Source organism: Crotalus tigris, unplaced genomic scaffold, assembly GCF_016545835.1.
Source record: "Crotalus tigris isolate CLP2741 ecotype Arizona unplaced genomic scaffold, ASM1654583v1 scf7180000024340.7048381, whole genome shotgun sequence".
NCBI lineage: Eukaryota > Metazoa > Chordata > Lepidosauria > Squamata > Viperidae > Crotalus > Crotalus tigris.
The window spans coordinates 4665351-4689982 of record NW_024100510.1 but is presented as its reverse complement, the minus strand read 5'-3'; the positions used below and the strand labels follow the sequence as shown (position 1 = coordinate 4689982).

The 24632-nt window shown below is 37.5% G+C and overlaps 2 protein-coding genes across 3 annotated transcripts in view; one reads left to right on the top strand and one right to left on the bottom strand.

Moving 5' to 3' along the window:
• RCAN2 (regulator of calcineurin 2) overlaps positions 1–4554 on the bottom strand; it is a 34360-nt gene extending 29806 nt beyond the window's left edge. Inside the window, exon 1 of the mRNA XM_039326444.1 lies at positions 4433–4554. Coding sequence (XP_039182378.1) covers positions 4433–4474 — 42 coding nt within the window. The 5' untranslated portion in view covers positions 4475–4554. The remainder of the gene's footprint in view (positions 1–4432) is intronic.
• Positions 4555–7324: 2770 nt separating this feature from the next.
• Positions 7325–23914, top strand: TDRD6 (tudor domain containing 6). 2 transcript variants are annotated; one of them, XR_005554655.1, is made up of 6 exons: positions 7325–13756; positions 15673–15791; positions 15921–16010; positions 19023–19086; positions 21820–22156; positions 23015–23914. XR_005554655.1 is itself a non-coding variant. In XM_039326432.1 (5 exons), exons 1-5 carry the CDS (start codon positions 7459–7461, stop codon positions 23056–23058), a joined length of 6615 nt encoding a protein of 2204 aa, XP_039182366.1. In that variant the 5' UTR covers positions 7325–7458; the 3' UTR covers positions 23059–23914. The 2 variants fall into 2 exon arrangements, 1 of the variants encoding a protein (XP_039182366.1); XM_039326432.1 differs by lacking the exon at positions 21820–22156.
• The last annotated feature ends 718 nt before the right edge of the window (positions 23915–24632 follow it).

The following is a 24632-nucleotide window of genomic DNA, read 5'->3' as shown; positions in this document are numbered from 1 at the left end:
CTAATTCCTAAAATGTCTAAGCATTTCTCAATCCAGCTGTGTGAAACAGAACCAAATGCTTTCTTATAATCAATCCATGCCATGAACAAATTTGTTTGTCTTTTCTTTGAATTGTTCAAAACCAGTTTATCAATCCTCAGTTGATCTTTGATCCCTCTTGAATTTTTGCTGCACCCTTTCTATTCCATAGGCAGCAAATCCTTGTTTTCCAAATATTCATAAATTTGGTTTGCAATAATGTTTGTAATTTGTATGTTGTTGGCAGGCAAGTGACTGGCCTGTAATTTTCAGATTTATTTCCTTTTTCTGCATCCTTCTGAATCAAAAAGGTTCTTCCAGTTGTTAGCCATTTTTCTGGTGTTTCCAGAACTTGATTCCTCTGGTTTACTAATCTTGCATGCAAACCTGTTAATGATTTCAACCAGAATCCATGCAGCTCATCTAAACCAGGGGCCCTCCAGTTCTTGAGCTTCTGTGCTTGTTTTTGCACCATTTTTTTTTTTTTTGTTATATGAACATCTTCCATTCTGCTGACATTTCAGTGCTTCTTGTCATCCCACAAGTTCTAAAATCCTTTCAAAATTTCAGAACAAAGAAGCACAATGGGAATACAAAGTGGATCAAGCAGGTTGAAAGTGCTGTAAAAGTGAGTAGAATGGAAGATGTTCACATCTGCTGGTTCACTCAAAATTGTGAACTTTGCAAAAACTGTTATCATATCACTTTATTTTCTCTGAAATAGCTACAACTTTTTGTTTTAGAAATTCAACCACAACTGTAATTTCCTTGTTTTCCAGGTCACACCTTGTTATCAGGCTAATTCTGATTTTTTTATTCTTCAGGTCTCTTTGCATCAACTTCTTTAAATTACTTAAATCCAATCGAATTTTCTTATTTGCAGTATACTGCAAATGCTTAGGACCATATTCCAATTCAGCAATATCACTACTTTTGCTTCTATTCTTAATACTGTATGGTACTGTTGAAGGAAAAGTCTTCATCATGATTCATCCAAGCCAGGGATAAACAACATGGTGACTGCTTTAGGAAGAAGATTGCAGTTTATTGAAGAGGAGAGCCAAACAGGAAGAAGGCTCTGGAAGAAAGAGAATTAGCACATGTAGGGAGTGGGTTTTTATACCTTCTGGAGCCTTTTGTTTGGAGTAGTTTGCTATTTCTGTTTCAGGCTTTGTATTTCCTGTGTCACATATTTTGACCTGAGTCTGGGTGTGCCTTTCTGGTATTCTGATGGTGGTGGGTTAATCCTATTATGTCCCAAAGGTCATATCTACTTCCCTGGGGCTGGGGCTGATGACTCTTAGATTTTTGGTGTTGACTCTAGAGATTTTTCTTCCCAATCCCAGCTTCCTGACTCCAGTCTTTCTGACAAGATTATCTGCATTCTGCAGACTTGGTTTCTGCTTGGCACAGAAAGACTTGGGGGCAGGGTTAGTTTCTACCTTTAAAATCCTTTAGGGAAATATATTCTGCCCTTTTAATATTTCCTTCTCTGGAGGGGGGGCTGACTTCCCACAGTACTTTTCCAGTTCTTGAAGTTTTAGGTTTTGATTTCTGCTTAAATAGACCTATTGCAGCCAACCCATGTGATTACAGGATTTCAGTTGTAATCAACAGTGAGACAGGCTTTTTTCTGTCCTTGCTGCCATGTCCCTTCTCAGGTGGTTAAGCCCATTTAGCAACTGTCTCTCTTGTTTCTATTCATATCCTTCTCTTCTTCTTTTAAAATAACTTATATTGTTCTCTTCTTTAAAAAAAGAGATAATTTAGTTCAAGTATTTAGATTTCCAACATATCAAATCAAATCTTGATGATGATCATGAACCAGCATAATAACATTAACATAATGATATCATTTCTAACCCACTGCAGTACCTCTTTCTTTTGAGAAAGGAGATGGTCAACACAAGAAAGGATAATTGTAAAAGGGAGTGGAACCAAAATGCAGTTATATTTGCCTGAGAGAAAATAAATTGTGCCTAGTGGCAAGTCCTGTGTGTAAATTTAAATTTTATGAAGGAACTCTCATGTTATTACTCCATTTTACATCGGTGCTCTTGTCTGATCATAACCACTCACTTCCACTATTAGATATTGTTCCAGTATCATCCACTGAGACAGAAGAATAGATTTTATCTCTCTCAGGGGCATGATAAGCCCCACCAAATCTCCTATAAAGCTGTAATTTTATTTCATTTCAAATACTTACAGAGCTCTTCCATACTGTTACTGTTTCCACTCCTGAATGCCTCACAAGATTTAAGCCAAGTCACCATAATCTTTGCTGTCCCTGACCTCAAACCAATCTTCTTTCCAGCTGACTAACAGAAGCCATAGTTCAACTGGTATCTTGTCCCTCCCCACTCTGTTTTGCAGTAGCTGATGCTGGGAAATAATCTGAAATCAATCAATCAATCAATCAGAATACATGTAGCTACTACAAGAAGTTACAAAATCCTTTGGTTACCTTTTAAACATCTATGAAATAATAATATCTTGGCATCATGCTGGGATGTCTGAACTGCTACTAGAAGAGGCTGGCTAAAGCTCAGGAACTGGGGAGAGGTATAAAGAAGGAATTCTGCCAACAAGCACACGGTCAATTCAGATGAAAAGATTTCCTTTAGTATGTTTTCTACAGCTGAGCCAAAAGTAAGTGGCAAAGAGACATGATGACATGATATTAATCTAGTTGAGGGCTGATTTTTGAAGCAGCACAGTAACCATATAGAAATGGCCACAGACTTTCCAGGTTCTCAAGAGCAAGACATGAACAATAGTTGCAGCTATTTCCCATGCAGAATCTCTTTTTTAAAATAATTAAACTCAACAGTCTTAACTGAATACACTAATACACAGAAATGGATGGACTGCCCATACTTCTGTATTTTTAATCAGGAAAAACAACTTTGATAGTGGCTTAGTTTATTTAGCCAGGAAATACAACATCTTTGCTATGGTATATTTTAGGGCAAAAAAATACTACAACATTAAAAGTTTAGGCAAAGTTTGTTTTCATTCATCTTTATATTGTAGTTGTTCCAAGAAAAATGGGAAAACTTGCCAAACATTATGTGATTTTTCACTGACTTCACCGACTTTTGGGGTGTAATTATATTAAGTTTCTAAAAGACTTATGCTGTCTATTATGGTTTTTATTTTAAAAATATATTCCTTGATTCTTATCACATACTCTGCCAGTATCTACTAACCTATGGCTGCCCCCAAAAGAAAACAAAGAAAAAAAAATTACAGAATTTTGAAAAGCCAAGTATATAACGAATGTCAACAGAGTCACTTCCATCCATGTCTTGTGACACTCACAAAATGTTCTATAATATTAAGATAGCGTTTGTCTTCGTAAGAACTCATGCTGATGTTGCTTCAATAAAGCTGAAGGAACCTTTACATGTTCAATTTCACTCACAAATGTTTTCTGGCTAAAGGAGGGTCCTTGAGTTATGGAGAAGTAAAGCACATTGCTAGTGAAGGTTGAAGAAAGCAACTCCATCAAAGCGGCTTTGTACAATAATGTACCCTCCTTACTTCTGAGGCAGAAGGGGCAGCATTGGCTCATTGCACCTGCTCCAGTGCCAACTCTGCAAAGAGTTAGCTACAAAGGCACTGGGCTGTCCATACTAAGAGACCTCTTCAGTTCAGATATGGGAAGCTTAACTACAAACCCAACAACACTTGATTGGAGAATACTGTGCAATCAAAGAGGCTTTGGTGAAGAAAATTAAGAAGCCTGATCATCTCTCCCTAACCTCCTGGCTGGTATGCTATCTGATGTTCCATGTGGACTAACACAGAATATCACAAGACCAGATATTTAAACAAAAACAGGAAGAAGATGGATGGACGGACAGATGGACAGATTATTTAAATGTACTTTCTCATTAAAGATTTCATTTAGCAACAATTTGCAGATACGATTGTGATGAAAAAGTAACTTTGCAACCAGTCTTCGCATTTACAATTTTTTCATGTTTGTAAAGCTGAATTAAGATTCTAAGCTCAATTATGGTTTCACTTAGTGACTGCTGCATTTAATAATCAAGTTGCCATTTCCAATTGTGGTCACTAAATAAGGAGTAACAAACAGCAGTCTTTTTTCTTAAAAAAAAGTTGTTACCATGTTTAAAATACGTTAGTAGAAAAAGTACACTTAGTTCTTATATTAGAGTTATCATTTTGTCAAGGTGGCAGTGAGATTTTAAAATTTCTCCCCCAAACAAACATAGAGAAGTGTTAGACAAATATCATCTGTCTTTGTCTCTGAATCAGAATGGATGTATATAATAAAACAGAAATGGAAGACTAATCTCTCCCTTCATGCCCTAGGGCTCTTTTCTGAGTCAGTATAATAATTATCAATACATTTATTTTCCATGTAAACTCAATGAAGTTTTACCCTTTCATGTGATACTCTTTTGCAGGTGATAATATCCTGCATTGCAGCCTTATTTTTCTCCCAGTGATGTTTCCTCTTTGAGAAGGCCAAATTCTGCTGAGTTGAAAAGAAAGCTGAGCACTCCTCCCTCACCCTATAAGCTATAAAAACTGTCATTTGCCTGGCCTTTGCAAAGCTGCAGTATGAAGATAAGGTTGCAAGCTCCAGAGAGCAACATTATTCCAAAATCCTTCAAGGGCACTTTTTTTCTATGCAGAATCACAGTTTACAATGTACAATTTTGTTTTATCACTTATTTGTGAATCTGACATGAACATATGTACACATCTGAGAAATAAATACATCACAGTTAGCCTCTAGTTACCCTTTGAAATCAGTTATTATAGAAATGCATTTATGACACAAGGCAAACTGATCAGTTTAAATAAGGATCAACTTATTCAATCCACTTTATAAAGTGAAAAGACAATATTCACACCTTGAAAAAGTATATGGATTATTCTTCAAGCTAGGTCTTTTATCACATTTCTTCAACACACACGTACAAACATAAGTTTCATAATCTAAATATAAATTTAGTTTTTTTTTCATTTGCAGAAAAATGGAATAAAATGAATTGACATTCAGACCTTGATTGATCTATCTTAGAAAACACAACTGAGAATCATATGCATATAAATTAACATACTTAAGAAGTGCTTGAACTTGCAATTGACATTTTAAGATTATTATATTTCAGACATGTTTGCTCAATGTCATCGTATACTAATTCTCAACAATTTCAAACTTCAACCAGCATCTAAGTCTTGGAGAGTTTTTGAGGAAACTGATATATTTCTATGTCTGGTCTGGTCAAAGCATGCAATTGTGTAATACATTATGTCTGTATATATTATTAGAAAGTGTCATGTGTTAGATATTAACATGTTGGTTGGAGAAACTTTAATAGTAATTGCATTGTTTTGGAAAACTGGAAAACGGAAGTTGCTTCTTTTTTTAAAAAAAATGAGTCCACAGTACAGATAGTCCTCGACTTATGACCATAATTGAGCCCAAATTTTTTGTTGCTAAGTGAGATATTTGTTAAGTGAATTTTGCCCCATTTTACGATTTTTTCTTGCCATGACCATGGGGATGTTGCAGCAATCATTAAATATGAAAAATGGTCATAAGTCATGTTTTTCAGCTGTTGTAATTTTGAACGGTCACTAAACAGTTTTAAGTCAAGGACTAGCTGTATACATTTCTTACCACCAAGGAGCCCTAGAGGTTGACCTTGTTGAGATCATACAATGCAGATGTTGGGGCCAGGAGCCTGTAAAACGGTAGCCCATTCAGAAGAATATGGAGATTTAGAATTTTTAGAACAGAGCTGGAAGGGACCTTAGAGATCTTCTAGTCCAGCCCCCCACTCAAGCAGGAGAACCTATATCTTTTCAGACAAGTGACTGTCCAGCCTCTTCTTAAAAATCTCCAGTGATAGAACCCCCACAATTTCTGGGGGTAAGCTTTTCCACTGCTTAATTGTCCTCACTGTTAGAAACTTTCTCCTTTATTCCAGGTTGCTTCTCTCTTTGATCAGTTCCCAACCACTGTTTCTTATCCTGCCCTCTAGTGCTTTGGAGAATAATTTGACCCCCTCTTCTTTGTGGCAGCCCCTCATCTACTGGAATATTGCTATCATGTCACCCCTATTTCTTATTTTCTTTAGACTAGTCCTTGGGTAGGAAACCTTGGCTCTTTTATGACTCATGGACTTCAACTCCCAGAATTCCTGAGCCAGCCATACTGGCTCAGGAATTCTGGGATTTGAAGTCCACGAGTCATAAAAGAGCCAAGGTTGCTCACCCCTGCACTAGCCAAACCCAAGCCCTGCAGCCCTTTTTCCTATGTTTTAGTCTCCAGGCCTTTGATCATTTTAGTTGCTCTTCTCTGAGTTTTTTCCATGCTCTCAACATCTTTTTTGTAGTATTGTGACCAAAATTGGTTGCAGTATTCCAGGTGTGGTCTTACTTGGGTTTTATAAAGCGGTACTAATACTTTGCATGATCTTGATTCTCTGCCTATTTATACAACCCAGGATTGTGTTAGCTTTTTTGGCTGCCACTGCACCTTGCTGGCTCATAGTCAAGTGATGTCCTCTAGGACTCCAAGATCTCTCTGTTACTGTTTTTGAGCCAGGTCTCGCCTAATCTGTACTTGTACCTTTGATTTTTCCTGCCTAAATGTAAAACTTTGCTTTTCTCCACATTAAAACTCATTTTGTTGGATAGTTCAAGCATGTCACGATCTTTTTCGATCCTCAGCTTGTCTTCTGGGGTGTTAGCTATTCCTGCCACTTTGGTGTCATCTGCAAATTTGATGAGTTTCCCTTCTATTCCCTCATCTAAGTCATTAATGAAGCTCTTGAAGAGTCTGGGCCTAAGACGGAGCCTTGTGGTGTCCCACTGCTCAAACGTTATAACCCAGAATTCAACTATTTTTTTTCAAGATTTGTTTTGACTTATTGATTTGTTTATTATTCAAGCTCGTGGTTTCAGTACGAGAGACTAATCTTCCTTTGGCGGCCACAAACCAGTTCCACCAACCCTGCGCGCACTGGAAAAAAAAACTTTTGCCTTTTAGTCTCTTTTATATAATCCTTGTATACACCGCCTCTGCTTTCAACGGTTAAAGAACAAGCAGGCGAAATTCGGTTTTCTGCCACCTTTTCCCGTAAAAATTATCTGCAACGGATCCACTTGAATCGAGGTGAGCCAGAAAAGATATCTGCGCCTGCGCAATGGGCGACAGCCAGCACGTGATCCCGGCCGCGTGGCGCCTCTGAAAAAGTTCGTCTTCTATCATAGTTCTGTCAACTCGCGCTTCGCTAACGCCGTTGCTTACCTCGCGAGTTGCAGCTGCTTACGAGCCCCGAAGCCGTCCAGTCAGGCAGGAGGGCGGGTGGGCGGAGTCACACGCTTCTATGTAACTCGGCCATCGACCGCCGCCCGGCGTTTCCTGGGCGGTTTAAAAGCGGGCCAGCCATGTGTTCCCCGCTGCTCATCCCTGGCAGCTCCATTACCTTTCGCGTCTCCTTCGTAGAAGTCCACCCTAAGGTGCCGCTGGTGAGGCTCTGGGGGCTACCCGGCGAACGCAGAGAGGAATATCTACGGCTGATGAAGGACATCCAGATCAAAGTGGGACCCCGCTTGGCGAACGCTCCTGGGGACCGCGGGGGCCGAGGCGACGGCGACAACGATGGCCAAGCCCTGGCTCTGGGTGACCTGTGTCTGGTGGAGCTGGGCGGGCGGTGGCACCGTTGCCGTATCGTGAGCTGCCGGGCCAAGCCGGGGCAAAACTACCGCGTCTTTCTACTGGACGAGGGCCGCACGGTGAGCGCCAGTTCCTACTACTTGGCGCGGGGTCGCAGCGAACTCTTCCACTTACCGTCTGAAGTCATGGGGTGCATCATTGCAGACTTGCTACCTCCCGGCGAGATGGGGGCATCCTTCGCCACCACTGTTAGGGGCCCAAAGAGCTTCACCCCGCTAGGATCCCAGATGCTGAACTTACGATGGGCGGCTGAGGCGGTCGACTTTTTGGGTTTCCTACATGGCAAAGAGCTGTCTGGCGTCATTCGAAAACTGCTGATCTCGCAATGCCTGGTGGTGCTGGAAGTGCCCTGGCTGCTGACACAGATGCGTCATCTTGGGCTTGCCAGTCTTGTCTCTACTGCTTTTGGCACCCTACTGAGTGCCATCTTGGAAGTTCCTGAGATTGCTTCTGTCCCATTGGAGCCAACTTCCCCTTTGTCCCAGGCTCCAGTCCTTACTTCTGCCCAATCCAAGCAGGATCAAATCAAAATGGATTTCTTCTATCCTCAATTGGAGTTGAATGTGACTGTGGCTGTAGTGGTGACTCAAATCTCTGATCCATATAGGATATATTGCCAGCTGCGTAGTCTTTCTAAAGAAATCCAACTACTTTCAGATGCTATGTACCAAGCTTTTGAGTTATCAAAGGGGAAATTTGTAGAAGAGGCTTTACCCACCCCAGGTTTTCCCTGTGCAGCCCAGGGCATGGATGGAGGCTGGTATCGAGCTTTGTTATTAGAAATATACCCGGCAGATGATCAAGAGGATCAACCAGAGGCAGTGGCTCAAGTGATTTGTGTGGATTATGGCAGGAAAGAGTTTGTGACAAAGAGACATCTGCGCAACTTACCTGCTGAATATTTCCGCATGCCAGTAGTAACCTACCCTTGCTCACTGCAAGGTATTACCGATGGAGGTTGTGGCTGGACCCATTCACAAATTAATCAACTTAAAACATTGCTCTTGGGCAAGGTAGTTCAAGCTCACATCGAAGCTTACTGTCCCTTTGAGCATATCTATTACATTACCTTATATGGGGAAGATGGTCTCAACCTTAACTGCCTCTATGGGGTGCAGGCTCATTGCCTGGCTCAAAATCTCCTGCAGAGTAATCAAGAATCCACCTCTGGTTTAATTATTGAATCAGAAAGCTTGGGTGTCTTCGTCCAAAAGGAATCTGCTGCTTTGTCAGAGTCATTGCCTGCTATTGCTGCTACCCCGTTTTTTGTTGTGCGTCTGAAGGCAGGCGAGTACCATAATGTTCAGATGTCATTTCTTCAGGGCCCTTCAGAATTCTGGGTGCAGTTGCAGGAACTTAAACAGCCACTTTGTCACTTAAGGCGGAATTTAAGGGACTTTTATTCTCGGAGTAAGAAACTAGAGGGTATTCTACTTGAGCCCAAGGTAGGATCCCTCTGCTGTGTCATGTTGAAGGAAAACTCTTATCATCGTGCCCTTGTTACTAAAGTTCAAGGAAAAGGAATTGTGGTGTATTTGGTGGATTGGGGAAACACTGAAGTAGTTGACTTGTATAAGGTGAAGAAGTTGCTTCCCCAATTCAAAGAACTTCCTGCTGTGGCAGTCCGGTGTGCATTGGATAATCCTTTCCCAGGTCAGTCATGGAACCCAGAAGCTGTTGATTATTTTAGGAAATCTGTGCTAAACAAGGAATTGATGATCAAAGTTCTAGGCATGCAAGGAGATGTTTATATAGTTGAACTTTTTGATAATTCTCTAGTGGGAGAAAAAAATTTGGGTAAAATCATGTCCCAGAGAAAGTACACGAAGCATCATGAAGTACTAGAAACTCTCCAGAGAATATCAGATAAGCTATTAACAGGGGACCCTGAAAGTAAACCAATGAGGTTAAAACCTGTGAAGAAAAAAATACCAGCAACAGACGAAGTAGAACATCCACAACATAATTCTTCAACTTCTTCTACAGCTGAAATTTTGATAAATGAACACCATTCCAGTGAGGGAGCTTTTTATTCTTCATCAGCTCTGAGTGGCAATGATAATTCATCATGCGAGATGCAGAACTATTCTGAAATAAAGGCAGGTGAAAAACAGCTTGAATTTGGAAGCACGGTTGATGTGATTGTAACACACATAGAAAATCCTAGTCATTTTTGGTGTCGATTATTTAAGAATTCCCATGAACTGAATATACTTATGGCTAAAATTCAGGATTATTGTATACATTCAGCAGAGCTTCATGAATGCCCAAATTCTGTATGTTTGGCTAAGTGTTCTGAGGATAAAAAATGGTACAGAGCTGTTATCATTAATAAGGTTCGTTACACAGAAGAGATTGAAGTCGCTTATGTTGATTATGGAAATAAAGAGCATGTTTCACTGAAAAATATTCGTGCAACTACAGCAGAGTTTCTGAAGCTAAAAGCTCAAGCTTTTAGATGTAGCCTTTACAATTTAATTCAGCCAAAAAATACAAATCCTTTTGTTTGGGATAAAAAAGCCATCGAAACGTTTCTTGAATTTGTGGATTCAGGATCTAAAGTGACATTGAAGTGTACTATATTTGCTTTAGCAGCATTAAATGGTACAGAACTATTTAATATTGTTGACCTAATTACTCCTTTTGAAAGTGCTTGCAATTTTTTAATAAGAAAAGGTCTAGCCACATTTGTACAGAGAGAGAAACCCTTGGTATCATCTGTTCAACTTCTATCGTATTATTACTCAACCCACAATATCAAAAGAGGAAATGAAGAGATTGTTTATGTCACACATGTTAATAGTCCATGTTTCTTTTTCTGCCAACTTGCTAGGAATGCAGATGCTCTTGAAAAGTTAACTAGTAATATTAGTAAAGTAAGCAAAATGTACAATTTGCAAACTTCACCCACCTCTAGAAATTTGTATCTTGCAAAGTATACTGATGACTGCTGGTATAGGGCAGTAGTAACTTCAAAAAATGATACCAAAGAAGTTTTTTTTGTAGATTTTGGGAATACACAACTGTTGAAAAATGAAGAGCTGATTCCAGTACCAAACGATTCTTACGAGTTAATGCTTTTGCCTATGCAGGCTATAAAATGTTCTCTATCTGATATTGTTGATCCACCAAAAGATGCTATTGAGTGGTTTGAAAAGGCAGTGTTAGATAAACCCTTAAAAGCTTTGATTGTAGCAAAAGATCCTGATGGAACGTTGATAATTGAACTGTATGATGGTAAAATACAGATCAATGCAAGATTGAAGCAAAGCTTAGGTTTGCAGGCTAGCAAAGAGATTACCAAAAACAAAGAGATTACTGAAAACACAGCAAACAGCACTTTGTCTTCCAAATACTTACTTAATAGGGAAGAAAATAGTGAAAGGGGGCTAGCTTTGGTAGACTTTGTCAAGCCTGTTCTTGAGGGCAATACTAAATCTAGTGCTCTTTTTGAAGAAACCTGCCAATTGCAACAGAAAACTAAAAAAGAGGGAGGAAGAAAATTCCTAGGATTCACAGAAGGCTCTAGCAAAAGTAATTATGGGGCAGATTGGAAGGACATGAAATGTGCAGCCCTTCATGAGAAAGGGGAGAGAGGTGATATTAAAAATAAATCCAAATCTGTAACATATTCTTCACCTGAAAATATATATGAACTACCTCAAAAAAACATAAATCCTGGTCTTAAATCTTTAGTGTATGTTTCTCACATAAATAATCTTTCTGATTTTTATGTACAGTTAGTAGAAGATGAGCCTATCCTTGATAGTATTTCAGAGAAAATAAACAACTCTAAAACAGTTTCAAGCTTAGTGGGGCAACAGCTTAATGTAGGAGATTTAATATGTGCAATTTATTCAGAAGATGGCTTATGGTATCGAGCTGTAATTATTAAAGAATCCACTAATGAATCGGTAGAGGTACAATATATTGATTATGGCAATACTGCAGTAGTTAGCATTCATAAAACATGCAAACTTGTTGAAGACTGTTTATCTTTCCCTGTGATGAGCATCCATTGTAGCCTGGGTAGTATTAAGATGTCAGTGATTCCAGAATGGACACAAAAAGCAGTGCTATATTTCTCCCAAAAGACAAGTGAGGTTCAGATGAATAGTCAATTTGTTGAGAAAGTAAAGGGCAAATGGGAAATAATACTCAGTGATGAAAAAGGTGATACAATGGTTGATATGATGAATAGTTGCCTTGAATATAAAAAATATGACCTAATAGAGACATCTGACAAAGGATTTGACAAGACTGGCAAAGTAAGCTTATGTGAAGATATTCTTTCTGATAAGCACAGTAGACTTTCAGTTAGCAAATCATTTCTCTGGAAGATACCTAAAATAGGTGAAACTATAAAAGCCTTTTCATTCATTCCAAAGAATCCAGGATATTTCTGGTGTCAGTTCACTGAAAATGATATTAGTTCAATTGAAATAAAACTTCAGGAAGCTGGAGAACTTGCAAAAATCCACGTTAATGATCTTAAAAATGGCAGTCCTTGTCTAGCAAAGTCTAGTGAACATAATTTATTTCACCGAGCAATTGTTAGTCATATAGAAGGAAGTTCCTTGACAGTAATCGATATTGATTATGGAACTGAGAAACTTGTCAGTATAGAAGTGATCAGGCAAATTCCTGATGGACTGTTAATAATTCCGCCACAAGCATTTTTGTGTTGTCTCTTTGGTTTTAATTCTGAAAAAGGTTCATGGGCTGAAGGAATAAGTGAAATTTTCTATGATATGATAGCTGATCTTCCATTAGAGATTACAGTTATGGACAAACTGAACCATGGTTCTTTTGAAATTCCCTTGTTTGTAGTTAAATTGGAATGTCAAAAGAGAAGCATCAATGAACAAATGAAACACTTTTGGAAGCATCATGCTGAAAGTGGTGATTCCACTATAGCAAATAATTACAACACCGAAGAGCAGATTAGAAATCCAGAAGAAGAGAACTCAAAATCTGTGCCATTTGAAACTGAAACTTCTGTTTGTACAATAGCCCCCACAAATAATAATTTGGAAGATGTATTCTGTTGTCCAAATCTATTACAGTCAGTAGATAAGTGTTTTGATGTTGAAGATGGGATTTTATCAGAAACATCTGCACAGCCACCCAAAACTCAAATCAACTTTATCATGCATGAAATATTTTATACAGGAACCCAACAGACCACATTTGATGCATTTAATAATGAAACAAACTATTCTGCATCTGGAAACAGAAAAAACATAATAGATTCTACAGGTCTTTCTGAAATACAGCTTTCTACTTGTAAAATTGAATATGATGTACTTGAATCTCAGGGAGGAACAGAAGACAAAGAAATATTAATGCTAGATTCTCCTGAAATTCAGTTGCCTTTGGATGATACAAAGAGGTTGCTGGACTTTGTGCCCTTACAAGTCCTTTCCCAATTAAATAATGCAAAAAGCATGCCAGAAATTGAGAAGTTAAAAGTGCCTTTGTTGGAAGACGTGCTACAATCAGAGACAATAGAAATAAAAGCTTACTGTGATGAACCACAAAAAAAGACAGAATTGCATTTACTTGAACCACAACATGTGGAAGGACAGTCAGCACACAAAGTAGAAGAGAATACTTCACTAAAGAATGAAAATGAAAATTTAATATTAGAAGTGTTGGCACCTGAAGCATTTCCTTTACTGACTGAGAAAGCCAACAATAATACACTATATTTGCAATACCCTGCGTTGTCTGTTCCTGCAGATAATAAAATCCAGTCATCATTTTCAGAAATTAAAGTTAAGCCACAAGATTTCTGTTCTTCTGTTGAAGGCCTTGTTGAAGAGTGTAAACTGGGAAAAAGTGACAACAATCCCAATTTTACTGAAGGGCAAACTGCGCTAAGAAAGAACTATGGAGAAATGCAGATGAGCATTCATGGAAGTTTTAAAGACAATATGTGTGTGGAAAAAGATTATTTAACAAATATACAGCTAAGTGAAGTGAATGAAGCCTTAATACATGATACAGGTAAGGCGTTAATGTAGAACCTTGAGTGACAAAGTTGATTTGAGATTTTGCCCAGTCTTGTTCATCTGGAAAATTCAGATAGGTAAAGTAAGTGGAAAAAAACATTGAGACAGCACTGGACAAAAAATGATGGCAACTTAATTTCTTGGAAAGGGGTTTACAATTATTTTTCAAGATTGAGTATAGACTATATAACCTTCCCAATATAAAGCATATATTTCATTTGAGAATGCGTAGTTTCCAGATCCAGCTGGAAAATGATTTAACTAGATCCATTTCATCTGGGAGACATGTGACTGAATGAAATGGCTGGGAGTGTGGCCCTAATAATTCCCTTAAATGTTTCAGTACCATCAGTCATGGTATCTTTATGGGCTCCCTATTTTCCCGTCTCCTGTCTGAGTCCAAAAAGGAGAAAGGCTTGTCAGTGAGTTCCACCATGTGGCAGAGGTTCTAGAAGAGATCTTGTATGTTTTCACGATTACGTCTAGAGTGAAAACTAGACCCATTCCTAAACTAGTAAGACCTGGAAATGAGACCACAGAGTTAAATCAGACAATTGCAGCATATATGCTTGAAGTGATGGAAGTATAACTTTACTGTCCAGTATACAATATCGTATTGGGATTCTATATTTAAAAAACTGCAGTGATTGCTGCTTGTTTTTTCAAAAAATTAAAATTTTAAACAAATCCTAAATTTATGTTATGACGTAACCATTTCTATTTCGCTATAAGCCTATCCTGTCATTAAGAGAACTCCTTTTAAAAATACTTAATATATTCAGAGGTCTGTCAATCATGAAGGAAGAACTTATATTGGTCCCAAGTCCCACACTGCCCTTGTGGTTAGGTTCCCAGACATTCATTTTAGGACTGAACATATTTTATCAAGAGGCATTGATGATAATAATTAGGATTTTTTTAAAACAATATTGTTAAATTATATTGTAAGTTCTATTCTTTGCTGTATTATGTGACTTGGGCAGAAAGATAGTGCATAGATTTTGAAAATAATAAAAAATCAATACTGTAGCATAATAGTAACTAGATGGCTCTTGGAAAGCAGAGAGCTCTGTTTTTTAGATGCTATTATGGAAACGATGTATATATTTCTACATATTATCACTTATAAAAGTGGAATTCATAGTAAAATTGCTCCATTTGAAGAACTGAATTTTAGCCATTGATATTAGCTCCCAATTTGTTTCGGGGCTCAAATTCAAAATAGTGTAAATTTTCTTGAAATTTGATTCTGGAACCAAAATGGTTAATACTACAATTGAATTAAAAAGGTATTGTATTAAGTATCAGCCGTTTGATTTTTGTGGAATACTATATTTTAACTGAAAATTATAGGTATTTTTCAAACATAATGAAATGGCTAAAAGCATATGGCCTTGTTTTCTTACAGTGTCATCACAAATAATATACCAGATTAAATAAAATCAATTGGGACCCAAATTTCTGTTACTAAGCAAGGCAATTGTTAAATGAGTTGCACCTGATTTTATAATCTTTTTTTCCCCATAGTTGTTAAGCAAATCACTGCAGTTAAGTAAATCTCACAATTGTTAAGCAAATCCGGTTGCTCCCATTGATTTTCCTTGCTGGAAGCCAACTGGGAACTTGATGGGGATCACATGACACTGGGATGCTGCAATTGTCATAGATATATGCGAGTTGCCACGTGCCGGAATTTTCATCAAGTGACTGTGTGGATGCTACAACAGTTGTAACTCACTTTTTTCAGTGCCATTGTAACTTGGAACAGTTACTAAATGAATGGTTGTAAGTCAAGGACTACTTGTATTAGTTGAGATTGCCAATGTAAACTGCAGCTGCCAATCCCTTTGCCCCATCTATAATGTACAGAATGAATAATAATATAAATAAACAATGAATTATTTCTTGCAGAAAAAAAAGAAAACATTTGCAATTTAATGGGATTTGATATTGGTTCCCAATGTATGGTACGGTCAGGTGCTCAGTGGTACAAGGCTGAGATTTTAGACATATCTGCTGAAGGTACAAAGGTAAGGAGTTCTGAAAATATTAATTGTGCTAGTTCATGTTACTTTAATTGTGCTTCTATTAAATGAATAAATGTCTTCTAATTTTCTGTAGGTATTAATACCTAACTCTTATGTTATTTATAAATGAAGGTTTTGAATCTTTCAAATGGAAATGAAGAGATTGTCAATCCTATACATGTTTGGAATGGAATTCCTGAATTGGATTCAGATCTCACTCAGGTATATTTTTCAAAATAGTAAAAAAGCAATTGTGTTATGGACATTTGCTGATTATTTTTCTCTGATCTGTTGTGAGTAATTTTTCTTCCACTTAATGAATTAGTGAGGAATAGGTTTCATACCGGATTTAAAGTTAGTAGGTAATTCAGTACCACTTGAATAAGCAAAGTTAGTGGCAAGAAATATAAACAAAATTCACCAAAATTGGTAGAAAATAATGAATATTAACATTTTTTGCTAAAATTTAGAAAAAAATACCAATCATTGGCATTATTGGTATGGAATGCATTATTATCATTTGCTTAAGACAGAAATAAAACTGAAAACCCTCCTAGATTTTGAACAATAAATCTCAACAGCTCCAGTCAGCATAGCAAACTATTGTTGATATTTTGAAGATCATAGAGGTCTCTCCCTGGAGATAAAATTGATTTCCATCCTATGGTCAGTGTGCAACTAATACTCCTAGTGTATTGGCTGAGAGATATGCAAGTAACACTTAGCCCATTTGTTGCCCTTTATTTAAGAATTGTGATATATGTTTTATCAAATTCTCATCTTCTAAAGTAATACCAACTTTTTGGTCTAAACTCCATCTATCTAACAATTGTCTATACTGAAACCAAGAGTAAACAATATTATCTTGCCTTAATTCATCTAACCATTTTAACTGCCAATCCTTCCCTTCCAATTTAAGCAATTGGTTATAAGAAGTCCTATCCAACTTCACACCTCTCGATATCCCCTCTACTGCGTTGTCCAGGAATCCTCCAAATTGGCGTTTTATAATTTCATCTATAATAATATTTCTTCCAGACATGCAATAAAGCAATTCTTAAAATATGCGATTTAAAAGCCCTATCTAGTTTCTTGTTATAAATTAAATATGCATGCCATCCATATAATAAATCCCATCCCTCCAAAGAAAGTATATTTTGATTTGTTAAATTAATCCAATCGCTAATCAATAAAGCCGCAGCATCATAATACAGTTTCAAATTAGGCATCTTAAGTCCTCCTCTTTCTTGTACATGTTGTATAATCTTAAGCTTAACTCTTGGTTTTTCCCCTGCCCAAATAAATTTATTAATACCCTTCTGCCATTCATCTAAATTAACATCTTTCTTCAAAATACGTATCATCTGAAACAGCAGAAATTCTCCCTAACAAAGATAATTGTAATTAGAGATCAAAGTCGAGCTCATATAAAGAGAGTTTATAATGTATTAGTGGAATTGGATTCAGAGACGGAATTAGTCAAAGATTGTATGATAAAATGGGCCCAAAATTTTCAAGAGCCGATTTTACTAGATACATGGGAGGCAATCTGGGTTGGGAATGTGAAGTTTACTCAAGCTCAAAATTTACGAGAAAATTTTTATAAAATGTTTTATAGGTGGCGTTTGGATCCACAAAAATTGTCTTGCATGTATCCTAATTTACAGCCTAAGTGTTGGAGATGTGATTACTTAGATGCAACTTATTATCATATTTGGTGGACATGTAGAAATACAAAAGCTTTTTGGATTAATATTTGGTGGAACATTCAGAAGATTTTTAATAGAAAGATAAAGTTTACACCACAATTGTTTTTGTTAGGTTTTATTGAAGATTGTGATGTTAAAGAAACTATTTTAATGTTGAATCTTATTACGGCGGCAAGGCTATTGGTTGGGCAATATTGAAGGAAAGATTCTTTGCCTACCATAGAAGAATGGTCGTTTAAAGTTTCTAATTTAGCAGAAATGGCCAAAATTTCTGCCTGTTTGAAAGATCATTCACAAGAAAGATACATCTCGGTGTGGAGAAGATGGATAAATTTTGTACAGAATAAATATGGGATTAGAAAGTATCATTTAGTTTTTGATTAACATATAGTTTAAACTGGGAGTTGTTTGTATTTGAGTTAAAGTATTGTAGGGATTTGGTTATTGGTATAGTTGGATAAGCTTAGTTAGAATTTGTTTGCTTATTTTTTTAACCCTGTAATCAGCTCTGGGAAGTGAGGGGGGAGGGTTGGGGTGGGGGGGAGGGAGAGAGGGTTATTGTATTGTAATAATAAATTTGTATAAAACTTTTCAATTAAAAAAAAAGAATTGTGATATATGTATGACTAAGCCAAGGAAATTCTTAGACATGTCTTAATCAAACGTATTGTGTTTCTAACAGGAATTCTGGTAGGTTCTGATAGTTTCTTTCCACCAAAAAAGTGGTTTCATCAAGGCTTTTATGTTATCTCTTTAAGCAGTGCATGCACACACATTGTGACTGTGCTATGCAGGGAAATAAAACTTACTGTAAATCTCTCTCAACTGAATTCCTGATGAAACAAAGAATTAAACTGTTCCATTTTTTGTGGTGCATTCCAGTCCCGGTAAAGTAAAGGTAAAGGTTTCCCTGTGTAGCCATATCTGACTCTAATGGGCAGTGCTCATCTCTGCTTTTTACCAAGGGACCCAGCATTGTCTAAAAACACTTCCATGGTCATGTGGCCAGCATGACTATATGCCAACTATATGTCAAGGCACACGGAACATTGTATCTTCCCACCAAAGTGATACCTATTTATCTACTTGCATTTGCATGTTTTGACCATTAGGTTGGCAGGAGCTGGGGGCAGGAACGGGAGCTTACCCCGTCACATGGTATTTGAGTCTCAAACTGCGGGCCTTTCAGTTGACAGCCCAGTGTCTTAATCACTATGCCACCACGCCCTCCCAGTCCTGATACTCTTGAAATAAAATTAATGATTAAAGAAATATTTATTTTGTAATTATTCCCCCCATGCCATTTTCTAATAAGAAGTGCTAAGAAATATTTCAGTTCTGGAACAGAAGACTAATAAGATGAAATTTGGAGTGTTTTGGACATATTACATACAGAGAAAATAGCACAGTTTAAAAGCAATGAATCTTAAGTGTGCTACCCAACAATAAACATAGGGTACTCATTGAGTATTGTTTTCTTTTTGTAAGCTATTCTTCTAGAAATTATTTTTCTTTTTCCTCTTAGATAACATCCAAGAATAAAACAGATATCTTGCACTCTGTGCCAGCAACTATCTTGGCAATGGAAGGTAAGTTAAAAATTTAGATGAATGTGAACTTGTGCTATACATTTTATATATGTACTACTCTGCCTTTTTCCATGCGTACTACTTCATTCAATCTATAGCTCATTATTTTTCAAGTGTATTTTTTCCTACTCAGCCACAAGAAAATCATTTCTAATTTTCCAGAATTTATGAGAGCAGAAATAAGATGTTTATACTCTACATCATTTTTAAGTTGTAGCAGTTCTCAGCTGAGTAGAAATATTACCAGTTTCATAAAGAAGAATGTTTAGCCCCACATCCCTCTTTACAATATTGCAGATAGATCTGGTTTTCCTCCAAAAAACTGCCACAGCTATTCTGTATATTTGAAATTGCCTTTCCAAAGCGGCATACAATTTATTATTAAAATTCTTCCTTTTCAAAATATTTCTCCTTTTTCCTAGCAGTTGGCAGCCAGTGATGCATGCTGACAGGATGCATGCTGTTCTATAGCATTCCTTTTGCTATCCTAGAATAGATGGACCCCAAATTTCCAGGGAATTGGTGGTGGTTTAAGGGCTATAGCAGGTACCAACCCTTACTGTTTATGTCCTTTCATCCTAAATTAGACTGTTTCCCATTTGGGGGAGATTAATATATCTTCTCTTGAAGAAAAAAGAAAGATGTCCAATCTGTGGCTACAAGAAAATGCCTTTCCTACTCTAGCATGATCCCTAGGGCAATGTCTGCAGGATGCCCTTTCTAGCTATGAAACAGCTACTGCACAATCTTATAAAAGCTTCTTGGCAATCTCAAGAGGTTTTGTGCTGATTGCAAAATGACAAGCAGAAATCAGCTGTTTTCCTATAATTATGAGAAATTGGAAGCACAAATTGTGAAATTTGTCACAATGAGGAGAGGGAGAAACATCAAATCAACTATGACAACTCAACATTTGCATTTGAACCTTGTACTCAAATTTCAGTGCTTTTTCTGTTTTGTGATTGCCTGTTCCCAGTCATTTTGTGGTGCTTCCAAGGGCACTTTTTTAAATATCAAAGTTGAGAATACCTGAAATTATTTAATAGGTAATTGAACTTATGCAATTTAAACGTTGTGCATTGCTTGCATTAGTTTCCGTTTCTTCTCCTGCTTCCCCATGTTTGAATTTTCAATTCTCAGGACAGGGATCAGTATTACAGTATATAAAGGCCTATATGCATATTGATGGAATGTAGTTATGATTAATTTATGCTGTTGCAATGTAGATTGAAATGGTTATGAATGGCTAGATAGATTTCAAGAGACTGTTAATTAAGGATTTTTGACAGATTTTTAGATGTCAGTTCTCTCCATCCCAGCCAAAGGACTATGGAGATTACAGTTTTAAAACATCTGGGGGGTAAAGATTGTTTACTCTGACAAAGAAGAGATTTATTCATGGTAGTTATATGAATTCTCTAGGTTCACTGATAGTATCCTTAGTATCAGTTTGTGTAACAAAAGTAGTCTGCTCTTTTACCAGCAACTGAATCTCAAAGAAGCAAGGGTAAGAAAAGGCTGAGAACTAAAAGGGAACTCTCTATTACCAGTCCTGCTGTTCATAGTATCCTATATTAACTGAATATCCTCCAAATTATTTTTGATGACTTCTATGATTTCTTGAAAGTTTATTGGATTTCCTCCTAGGTGAATACGTTTTCCAACCAGTAATGGTAAATGAGTTTGCCAAAAATACTTGTGTGACTGATCTTGCATTATGAAATGTAGTTGCAAAGAAGTATATGGGTAGTCCCCAATTTGCGACCAGTTGCTTAGCAACTATTTAAAGTTACAACAGACCCCCCCCAAAAGTTACTTATGACTCATTTCTGAAGTTCTGATGCGTGGCCCCCCCCCCGGCCCATGATCATGTAACCACATTTTTGGCATTTGGCAATCAGCTGGCTTTTATGTCTCTTTGCAGTTCCCCTGTGGTGTTTAACAAACACTACAAAGAAGGTCATTTTGGGGTCAGTCACATGATGACCTACTTTACAACATCACTTATGACCATAATTGCTAGACTCAATTACAGTTGTAAATTGTGGAGTATTAAAGTTTGCAGTCTTTGCTGACTGGTTCTCTAGATGGATTCAGTGTACAACTCAGTTCCCTGAGTGGATTCCAGATACAACTTCTTGATATTTGAAGAACTAAACCATTCAGTATAGGTAGTCCTTGACTTAGGCCTAGTTGTTTAATGATTTGGGTGCTTAGCAATTGGTTCACATTTATGACTGCTTGGAATGTTGTGGAATCAAAAAAAAAAAGCCTGTTCAGGAGAATAGATTCAGACTTACTATTGTGTGATTTGCTTAATAATCGCTGTAAAACAATAGTAACATAGGGTCTAGTCACATGGATGCCTTGATTTACAACAATGAAATTCTGGCCCCAATTGTAATTGTAAGTCAAAGACGATCATGTATGTATTTTGGATGAAATAATATCACTCAATGAATGGAACTTATGACCAATCCTCAAGACTCTGGCTGTTGCAGTATGCCTGCAGTCATGTGATCAAAATTTGATTGCTTGGCACCCTGCCCACATTTATAAATAATGCAGCATATTCTCCTGTCCTATATGAATTGCCTGTGCTTTAGCTCCCCTCCACCTGTCTCGCCCATCTCTATCCTTTTGACTATCCTACACACCATTGCCTATTCCCCTCTGCTACCATCCCCCTCCCAGCTAACTTTTACTGTCTTTTTCCTCCCACTGCTGGCCCAGGATCCTGGTGCTAGCAAGGGTGGAGCCCTTGAATACACATGGCAGGGTGGCAGAGCCTTCTCTGTGGAGAGAGTTGAACAGGCCTGGTCAAGGAAGAGGCAGCAGGACGGAGGTGGTGGAAGAAGCAGGGTGGCATGGTTGGTGGAGCCCTGTCTTTCACTGCCAGCCCACTAACTGGAGAACGCAGCAAGACCAACTGACAAGATGTGGCACCCTCGTCTTGTCAGCCAACAGAGTGGTGGGAGCATCCTGGAGGAGTAGGACATGCTCTGCAGCTCACGTTGGAATCTGCACACTCCTTCCAAGGCTTTGTAGAAGGAAGGTTGGGCCAAGCAAGGTAGGTAGGCTCTGTCAGTGCTGGACTTGCCTCCACCCATTGGTGAAACCCATGTGTCGGTTCTCCAGGAGTGCTTTCAACATGAGCTGCAGTGTGTGCTTGCTTTGCTCAACAACCACAATCCCAGCTCTCCCAGTTGAGGTCATTAAATAGACCATAAAGGAGAGGGCCTAACACCCTCTCCTCACTCCACCAAGGGGAAAGATCACAAAACTGCTAGTGTTTGCACTACATTTAAGGTCTGTTTCTCTAACTTGCAGAAGGATTTTCTGTCACTAAATAGTGGGGAGGGGAGATCCCTCGGTGTGCTTGGGAAACAAACCTCAAATCCAACGTTTCCTACACTTGCAACCTGGGAAGCCAGCTAAAAATATGGCCATTGGCAATTACATGATTTGCTGGGCACTTAGCAGCTGGTTGTAAATGTGAACAGGTTGCCAAGTGCTTGAAATGCATTCATGTGATCCAGGGAGGCCTTGGCACAAAAATTTACTGTGGCTGGAAGTGCTTTATGAACTGTAAAGAACCCATTCCAGGGTCATCATGATTGCAAACGGTTGTTAAATGATTAGTTGTAAGTCATGGACTACTTATATACTTAATCTTCCATTAAGCAGAATTTAATTTCCTTTTTTTCTGAAAAAAAAAGCCATTTATTGGACCTAGTCACGTGAATTAAATCCTTTTAGAATTTTGAGCAAGAAGTGAGGAAAGAATATGGCTTCTGTATGTTTCATTAGTATGACCCGAAAAGTGAGGAAATTTAGCTAGAATTTTAATTTAACCTATAGGCAAACAGTTGTGGTTGTTTTAAATAAACTTATTTTAGTTTAAAACAAACTATTTTATTTCTTATAGTGGGAGAAATGACTCATGATTCAGATGACAGTACAAATGATTGAGTCGTGACAGCACTGAGAGTACAGCTGAGCGATGCGAAATCATTTTACATTCAAATTTTCTCTAACTGAAGCCAAGAGTTTTATCAGGCATGTCCTGTCCAAACCAGTAGAGCTCTTAGGAGGTTTTTTTTTTCCTCATATCCTTCAAGAATGTTTGTCATTGTTTTGTATGATGCTCCTTGTTAAGGGTCGGAACAAGGTTTTAGACTTGTACTATCTAAGAATATTTAAATTTTGGAACTAGTTTGTGGTGGGGGGGGGGAAACTTATATATTCTTCCATATATTGAGTTGGTGTGGCAATATGGAAAGGTTATGTGTGTTAATTTCCTTTTTGTTAATGAAAGAAATAAAACATACCTGAGCTATTCATTCTGTTGTTTCATACTCTTGCATTTGGAAAATTTGTGATCATAGTGATGTAGCTGACCATATACTGATTTTTTTTCATCATCATCCTGATCTATGTTTTTAGATATAATTTTATCTATGCTTTATACAATTTTAAATATAGTAGTAGAGAGCTATCATTTCAGGGAACCTTTAGAATTAAAGAAATATAACTTAAAGTTCCCTTTTAGCTCCCCAGTATAAGATAGCATAGAAAGTTTATTCCAAATGGTTAATCAACACAATAGGAGTGTTCCTGGGGAAGGCTGAGAAATAGATGTCTTTCAGTCATGGTAAAAGTCTCAGAATCTCAAACCCAGATATTACGTACCACCAAAGCGGTGTTAACAAGAGCTCAGAAAGATAGCTGATTGCGAGTACAGGTTGTATGAAAATAAAAACATATCTGGTTGCCAGTTTTAAACATATTTTTTCAATTGCACTTGTAGTCTACCTTTCTGTTACTGTTCAAGACATTGTTATAATAAAAATACATTAAGAAATCAGTAAAAGCATTCAAAGCCTTTCACTTGAATTGCACTCCAAAGGATAACTCTTTGTCTTCAAAACTATAGTTAGTTTATTTTTATTGAATTTGTTTTTCACATTTCTGAACCACCCATCTCCCTCAGAGAGATCAACTGATTTTCAAAACTCGCTTTTACTTAAATTCTAGCCTTTCAAAAAGGGGAAAATCAAATGTAGCAATTGCACTCACATGACATGTTGGGTATGCTTACTGTTAACCACAATGGGGAATTAACTTATCAACCTCTGACATGACCTTGGCTCTTTTTTTTGTCAAAGCCAGATCTTTTGTTTTGTTTTGGGGTCATTGTTATTTTGTTACTTTATGGGATGGAGGCGGGAATAAACCAGAAACCGCCTGATCAAAATAAGAGCCCATATATCTGAGATCAGAAAGGCTAATCCTATATTAAGCCCTTTTGTTTTCAAAATAACACCTGTAGTGGTGGTATAGGAAAAAACACGAAAGCTTTGGCAATACTGCTGCAAAAATACTTTGTTTTTGAAGATGGTCCTCTATCTGTCTCACTTTCCTGAGAGCCACTTAGCCAAATTCAAAGTTGCCAAATTATGTATCTGAGTAATCATTGAAATGAGTCACTGTACCATACTCCAGCTGGTATTCTATATCCCTGTGCTATGCTAGATGGATGCCAG